The sequence below is a fragment of the Neoarius graeffei genome, chromosome 26 (assembly GCF_027579695.1).
Source record: "Neoarius graeffei isolate fNeoGra1 chromosome 26, fNeoGra1.pri, whole genome shotgun sequence".
In the NCBI taxonomy this organism is placed as follows: Eukaryota; Metazoa; Chordata; class Actinopteri; order Siluriformes; family Ariidae; genus Neoarius; species Neoarius graeffei.
In genome coordinates this window covers 42,784,803-42,793,214 of record NC_083594.1, presented here as the reverse complement: position 1 = coordinate 42,793,214, position 8,412 = coordinate 42,784,803, and the positions used below count along the sequence as shown (strand labels likewise).

At 40.8% G+C, this 8,412-nt stretch overlaps 1 protein-coding gene across 1 annotated transcript; it reads left to right on the top strand.

Annotated features, from left to right (window-relative positions):
* Nucleotides 1-5,238: 5,238 nt before the first annotated feature.
* Nucleotides 5,239-7,924, top strand: il19l (interleukin 19 like). Its single transcript, XM_060910000.1, has 6 exons — nucleotides 5,239-5,423; nucleotides 5,679-5,852; nucleotides 6,447-6,509; nucleotides 6,718-6,870; nucleotides 6,989-7,063; nucleotides 7,299-7,924. The coding sequence occupies exons 2-6, from the start codon at nucleotides 5,700-5,702 to the stop codon at nucleotides 7,401-7,403; spliced, it is 549 nt and encodes a 182-aa protein (XP_060765983.1). The 5' UTR covers nucleotides 5,239-5,423; nucleotides 5,679-5,699; the 3' UTR covers nucleotides 7,404-7,924.
* The last annotated feature ends 488 nt before the right edge of the window (nucleotides 7,925-8,412 follow it).

Below are 8,412 nucleotides of genomic sequence, written 5' to 3'. Positions count from 1 at the left end.
TGTAATCCATCCATCCATTTTAGCATATCACTACAGTGACGTGGCCCCTGTGATGACTTCAGCCATCAAAGTCTCTGGGAACATTACAGTTCGACAGCATTATTACAGAGGTTTTCTCCTCTCAACCATTCACACCTACGGTCAATTTAGAGCCACCAATTAACCTAACCTGCATGTCTTCGGACTGTGAGGGAAGCCAGAGCGCCCAGAGAAAACCCACGCAGACACGGGGAGAACATGCAAACTCTACACAGAAAGGCCCCTGTTGGCCACTGGGCTCGAACCCAGAACCTTCTTGCTGTGAGGCAACAGTGCTAACCACTACACCACCGTGCCGCCAGTAGCGTAATAGCTGATTAAAATATCAATATGCTTCAGAGCAGGATTTTATTTCAAATGAGGAATCTCTGAAACTACAGCATTTGGTTACACTGAGACACACATCTCAGTGCAAAATCAAATCACGTTGGAGAAAAATGTGGCAAATGAATTCATGGAAATGAAATTTGGGTTACAGGTGTGTTGCTCAGACACACATTTGTCCCAAATTGAGAATAGTCACTAAAACTGCTAATTTGTCCTGAATTGCATTTGATCCAGATTAGACTTTGATCATATATTTTGCTTTCAGGAGTTTAACAAGCACAACTCCAGTGTGAATCATATACATCGTGGTCCATACATCTCATCTCATTATCTCTAGCCGCTTTATCCTGTTCTACAGGGTCGCAGGCAAGCTGGAGCCTATCCCAGCTGACTACGGGCGAAAGGCGGGGTACACCCTGGACAAGTCGCCAGGTCATCACAGGGCCGACACATAGACGCAGACAACCATTCACACTCACATTCACACCTACGGTCAATTTAGAGTCACCAGTTAACCTAACCTGCATGTCTTTGGACTGTGGGGGAAACCGGAGCACCCGGAGGAAACCCATGCGGACACGGGGAGAACATGCAAACTCCGCACAGAAAGGCCCTCGCCAGCCACGGGGCTCGAACCCGGACCTTCTTGCTGTGAGGCGACAGTGCTAACCACTACACCACCGTGCCGCCTGGTCCATACATACTGTACATTATACGTCATACACACACATCAAGTCCATGAAAACTGTATATTATAAATTAAAATTGAACCATGCACACATGTGTATCTGTAACACCTCACCACTGTCATAGTAAGCGATAGTCATCTTCCTGCCAAGTTCTTGCCACACCTCATTACGAGCATTAAACAGACAGGTTTGATGAGGAAAGTTAATTTAGTGCCATGAAACTTACGTCACTTAATTTCACAAAGGGAAAAACTCTGATGCAGTGCAGACTTTCAAAGCAAGCAACTTAGAATACAAGAAAAATATATAAGACTGCACTGAAATGTAGTGTAAGAAAATATTATGAGAGGAAATATTTCAATTCTTATTGCATGTTTAAGATTGAAAATTGTGTCAGTGGTGTACAGTATAGTAAGTGTGATGAAAATGTAATGCTTGGACTCATGCCCATGAGGAACAGGCACGCAAAATATGCCTTACAACAATGTAATAATGTTATAACCCAAATGGGTGTTGTGCTGGTTATGTAAGAGGAAATAATGCATGCAGGAAACAGATGTGATGTGCACAAGATGTGCATTGGCATTATGAGAAAGCCTGACAAACTGGTGAGGAAATCAGTTTGTAGGGGAAAAATATCTGATCGAACGTTGGAGAGTTTTGTCAAGAAGGATTACAGAATGAACGTATTACATAACTGACAAAATAAAGAGGAAACACTTCCTTCCATGCATCTGTGCTTTGATTGTGAAGCAATGTTGATTGCTAACCACTATTTTCTTTATTTGCACTAAAGAGAGGCTGTGAACACATCAAATTCTCATTTCCATTTTCATGCTAACAGCGTGAAAGGGTCATGGGGTCCAGTTGAGTAGCCACTGACCATTTAATTTCAAATAATTAGAAGAGTTTCTCTCACAAGCCTTATAAAATGTCTCAATGTTGTATATAAACAGTATTATCAGCCATAACATTATGACCACTGACCGGTGACGTAAGTAACATTGATTATTATACATACAGGACACTTTTTCGATGAAATAAAAACATGCTCTATTCCCTTCTAGTGGGTTTCATTCATTTGGTTTGATAGCATGCAATATTGTTAGCGTATCGCTTATCCTACGTGTATTACGTCGCTCTATCCAATGGAGAATGAGCGTTGAATATGGTTTACGATATTGTATGGTTGTCAAGACAACATGACGTCACATGTCGGAGCTGATACGAATACTCAGTAAGAATCTTTTCTATTGTGCATGCGCAGAAACATTTCTTTGTTCGCTGGTGGCACCCACAGTAATCTGTCGCGGTGAATTGAAAATGCCATAAGATACGCATTACACGTAAAACTTCCGAACTAGCGAGTGACTGTGACAATTTGTAAACAATTCTATAACTGGTTCATCAAATGTGTATAATATTATTATTAATGACTTTTTTCATGGTATATCAGATATATTCCATTCAGCTAGCATGAGTTCAGTATCATGCTAGCTAAATGGAATATATCTGATATACCACTCAAAGCCAGCCAATATTATTTAAATATCTCATTACAATGGCACCTGTTAAGGGGTGGGATATATTTGGCAGCAAGGGAACAGTCGGTTCTTGAAGTTGATGTGTTGGAAGCAGGAGAAATGGGCAAGCATAAGGATCTGAGCAACTTTGACGAGGGCCAAATTGTGATGGCTAGATGACTGGGTCTGAGCATCTCTAAAATGGCACATCTTGTGTGGTGTTCCTGGTATGCAGTGGTTAGTACCTACCAAAAGTGGTCCGAGGAAGGACAACCGGTGAACCAGTGACAGGGTCATGGGTGTCGAAGGGTCATTGATTCGCATGGGGCACGAAGGCTAGCCCATATGGTCCAATCCTCCAGAAGATCTACTTTAGCACAAACTGTTGAAAAAGTTAATGCAGACACTTTTCCGTTTCACCCTGACCGCGAGTTGGCCTAGTGGTTAGCATGTCCACTTCTCGACCGGGAGATTTCGAGTTCTACTCGCAGTCAGGTTATACCAAAGACCATCATAAAAATGGTATCTACTGCCATCTGGCAAGGCACACGACAACACAGATGCGAGTAGGGAAGTTAAACTCTCGTGGCTACCAGAGGACTAGCCCCCCCCACCCCACTGTAACCCTAGCTGTATAGGCAAGAGGCTGAGGGCTATGGAGATTGGTGCCGCACTCATCTGCCTCAAAGAGCTGGTTAGTACTGGGACAGGAGACTGTCTGGGAAGACAGGCAGATCCTCGTATGGAAGCGACTTTGACTTTTTTTTTTTTTTCTGTTTCATCCAGCATTAAAGTTTTCAAATATGGCTGATTGGTGTACATAAATATTATTTTTTTAAAAATAATAATTTGGTCTGAAAAAAGTGCATCTGGCTTCCTGTACTCTGATCATTCATACCCACAAGCCCCAGCAGATCTATCACATCATGGTGAGCCATTTCACAATCCTTTGACGCATTTTATAAAGATCAACATGGGCTGACCTGTAATCCTGACTGTGTAAAGTTTGAGTCCCATTAATTTAAAAGAATTACAAAATGTTTCCAACATGCCGAATAAAATAAACACACGCGCTTTCAGAGAGGCTAGTAGTGAAGTAAAACAATGAAATGATGTGATTCGAAACAGGTGATGTCAGCAGGTAACTGTAATCATGATTTGGTATAAAATCAGTATCGAGGAAAGGTCTAGTGGTTGAGGAATAAAGATGGGCCAAGGATCTCCAGTTTGTCAACAAATGCATGAGAAAATGATTGAAATGTTTAAAAACAAACAATGTTCTTCAAATAAAGATAGGAATGAATTTGGATATTTCACCCTCCATGGTGCATAATATCATTAAATGATTCAAGGAATCTGGTGCGTAAAGGGCAAGGGCACGCACCTAATCTGAACACCTGTGATCTCTGATCCCTCAGACAGCACTGCACCAAGAACCATCATTCATCTATAGCTGATATAACCACATGGGCTCGAGATTACTTTGGCAAAGCTTTGTCAAGCACTACAATACAAAGTTACATCCACAAATGGCAGCTAAAACTTGACTATGCAAAAAGGAAGCCTTATGTCAACTGTGTCCAGACGTGCCATCGATTTCTCTGCGCTCAGAGGCATCTGGGATGAACCATCACACAGTGGAAGCGTGTAGTGTGGTCAAACGAATCAGTATTCCAGGTCTTTTTTGTAAGAAATGGATGACGTGCTCCGGACCAAAGATGAAAAGGATCATCCAGGAACAAGTCCAAAAGCCAGGGTCCATCATGGTAGGGGGTTGTGTCGGTGCCTTTCGTAAAGGTAACTTACACTTCTGTGATGGAGCATTAATGCAGAAACGTGAGAATCTTAAGACCTGTTTTGCAAGAAGAATGGGGACAAAGTAACATCTGAAAAGCTTCATCACTTGGTGTCTCCAGTCCCTAAACGTCTTTTAAGTGTTGTGAGAAGGAATGGTGACATTATAAAAGTGGTAAATGCTTTACCGTCTGAACTTTATTTGAAATGTGTTTATTTTGAAAAAACAATAAAATTCATGAGGAAAACATCAAATAATGTGCTGTTGTATTGTTTTGAGTGCAATACAGGTCGAAGATTATTTACCATCCCGACTTGGGCGGCACGGTGGTGTAGTGGTTAGCGCTGTCGCCTCACAGCAAGAAGGTCCTGGGTTCGAGCCCCGGGGCCGGCGAGGGCCTTTCTGTGTGGAGTTTGCATGTTCTCCCCGTGTCTGCGTGGGTTTCCTCCGGGTGCTCCGGTTTCCCCCACAGTCCAAAGACATGCAGGTTAGGTTAACTGGTGACTCTAAATTGACCGTAGGTGTGAATGTGAGTGTGAATGGTTGTCTGTGTCTATGTGTCAGCCCTGTGATGACCTGGCGACTTGTCCAGGGTGTACCCCGCCTTTCGCCCGTAGTCAGCTGGGATAGGCTCCAGCTTGCCCGCGACCCTGTAGAACAGGATAAAGCGGCTACAGATAATGAGATGAGATGAGACCATCCCGACTTTGACTGATTTGGGGTTGTACTTATCCATTACTAACTATGAATAAGTTTGTCCAGACTTTTAACTTGTACTATTTATAAGTTAATAATAGGCTTTAAAAAAAAAAAAAAAAAAAACACACACACACACAATATCGAATCAATTACAAATATTTAAAAAATGTAGTTTTGTGCTTTATAGTGCATCATTAGCCTGAGTCAGTAGGCAAATTGCAATACACCTTCCTCTTACAGTAAGTTCAGGTGATGCATTTCCCCATCCACCTAATATAAGAGCACTCAGGGCCAGCATGGAGACACACACAGACACATCCCTCTGAAGGAGAAACACTCAGACACTACAAGGTAATTACCTTTCTGAGATTCTAAGTTGATAACTTTTGCATGCTCATGTGATATCAAATGATAGCATTAATATTAAGCAAAGCTTCTTTTATGCGCTACATAAAATAATAATAATAATGCACATTTTGTATTTTGCTTGTCTATATTCTATTCTTGAGATCAATCATTCTATTTACACGGAAATGACACTATGCTGTGTGGGTGGTATTTATACATCAACAGAAGCACAAAATTAATACCAGCACTATTTTCCAGGTCAGGTGATCAAATTTGAAGATGAAAACTTCCCTTGACGTCCTTGCCATTTGTGCCTTGCTGGCTGGCATTTGGGTCTCAGCGATGGGACACAAGCTCCATCTGGGTTCCTGTACGCTGACGGTTCACACTCACGAGCTCATGCATCACTTCCGCCAGATCCGTCACAATATGGTGAGCCAGTTCGCTGTATAAACAGGCATTTGTTTAACGAAGCACAACATAGCCTGACTTGTAAACCTGACCGTGTCATGTAACGAGACAAGAATCCGAATGTGAAAACTCTGACAGGTGACCGAGAAAAGGATGCTTCTCCAGAATAATTAGGTCAGTCAGTCATTAGTGGCAAATAAGGTCATAACATTCATGTTTATAGAGCCAGACTGTTACGTAACTGACATTAGCTTGAATAATTACAACAGCTCCGAACATGCTGTGATGCGATTAAGGTTAGAAAGAAGATACATGATATTTACAAACAATATACTTCTATATAAAATGTAGAGGTGCATAATTAGGTTAGGTAATTGAACCTCAAAATTTCTGAGGGTTTGTTTACATAGTTTGTACCTTCAGGATACCTGTGCAATACTCTATATCTGACAGTACACCATAGGCTTGATGCTTCAGTGCAAGAGCCGTGTGTCACCGGTCACCAAAAAAAAAAAAAAAAGCTGGAAATACTCTTAGACATTTTATGGTTAAAGACCCCAATCCCATATGTGCAGCCATTTTGTTCTGTGTGTAATCTATTGATATGATCAACAGGTCACACAAGATAACCACAAGGGTGTGCGGTTGCTGAAGAGGGACACGATGAAGAGCTTGCAGGTGAGACAACTCGAAACGAAATCATTTCAGCAAAACTACGCAGTTGCTCAAGCACACTTGCTACACTTGTTTTCTGTCAGGTTGAGGATTAAAACATAAAACCTTCCAGTCACTGGTACACAACCAACTGTTATGTAATTGTCATTATGTAATCATCATATTTGAGTGGCAGAATGGAGCTGAGAAACTGACCTGGTTTCTTTTCCAGGATACGGACAGCTGCTGCTTTCTGAGACAACTCCTACGCTTCTATATCGAGAAGGTCTTCAGTGGCTACACAAGCAGCCAGTCACTCCACCAGAGGACCACCAGCGTTCTGGCCAACTCTTTTCTCAGCATAACCAAAGACTTGCGAGCATGTGTATGTAGAGTCGCTTAAAATTTCAATTTATTTAAAAGCGGCACAAACAAACCAGCTTTGGATACGATTTGATCCTGTTATGAATGAATGCTAATCACGATCTCTTGCTTCCCAATAGCACACTCAAATGCTCTGCCAGTGCAGCCAGGACGCCAACCTGAAATTTGATGCCATTCAGGAAACTTATGACAAGGTAAACAACCCTGGCTCTATAAATATCACTTAGAGTATCTGAATAATGGGTAGAGAGCTCCTGTTTTTGTTTTTACTTGCATAGTAGACTTTAAATGAATGGTTCCTTAAGAGTCTTTTGGATGGTTAAAGGTACTTAATTTCTGAGGGAAGTTGTTAAGAGATAGATATCAATCATCCTAGATACCCTGTCAGTAAAGGTGATGTTTTCTCACTCTCCCTATGTTTTCACACAGATGGAGGTGGGCGCTGCGTCAGTCAAAGCCATCGGAGAGCTGGACTCTCTACTGGAGTGGCTTGCGAGCTTCCACAGCAAACATCATGATGATAACTCAGAATAGGACTCCTATGGCAACCACTTCATTATGTAGTCCTGGTTCATTCAGAGACACTACATAATACTTTAATTGAATTCCATCATTGAATCACAATTATCATATTTATAGGATTTTCATTTTCAGTGAAAAGCATGTTATAGTGTGATGATCAGATTGGGATTAACAGGGTAACGTTTTTTGTTACCACCAGTACAGACCACATGTCTGCAACTTGTTCGATGTTAATGTTTTAAAAGTGCCTACTGAGGATGTGTATGCCATGTCTTAATAACATACATGTTAAATATTTAAGAGTTGCTTTATGCTGTTGTTGTGACAACATTGTTTCTGAATTTTTTTTTTTAAAAACCGGCCTGTGGCCTTTTTTTTTTTTTAAAAACCGGCCTGTGGCCTTTTAATTTATGTTTATCTGCACGCATGACTCGAAAGAGCTGTGCTGGAATGTAGACCTTTGCGGTCAGTTTGTTTGAATCATGTATCAATTCAATTGTAACTTGAAATAAAATAAATGTGTATCATCCTCAGTCCTTGTGTATGTGTAAGTTTACTGCACCAAATATACTAACCCCATTTCCAGAAAAGTTGCGATATTTTCCAAAATGCAATAAAACAAAAATCTGTGATTTATTCATTCACATGAACCTTTATTTAACTGGCAAAAGTACAAAGAAAACATGTTCAATAGTTTTAGTGGCTAACTTAATTGTATTTTGTAAATGCAAAGGAAGTTAGAATTTGAATTTAATTCCTGCAACACACTCAAAAAAAAAAAAAAGTTGGGACAGAGGCAAAATAAGATTAAAAAATGTATCAGATATTCAAGTAATACCATTTTGGAAGATTCCACAATAAGCAGGTTAACTGGGTATAAAACGAGCATGCACCAAAGGCCCAGTCTTTGCAAACAAGGATGGGTCATGGTTTACCCCTTTGTGCCAAAATTTGTGAGAGAATTGTTAGTCAATTCACAAAGAACATTTCTCAAGGCACAATTTTTTAGGTCGGAAACCAC

Coding starts and splice junctions, on each gene's coding strand:
- il19l (XM_060910000.1), top strand. CDS start 5,700: ATGAAAACTTCCCTTGACGTCCTTGCCATTTGTGCCTTGCTGGCTGGC. Junction 6,510..6,717: donor ACACGATGAAGAGCTTGCAG/GTGAGACAACTC, acceptor TTTCTTTTCCAG/GATACGGACAGCTGCTGCTT. Junction 6,871..6,988: donor CCAAAGACTTGCGAGCATGT/GTATGTAGAGTC, acceptor GCTTCCCAATAG/CACACTCAAATGCTCTGCCA.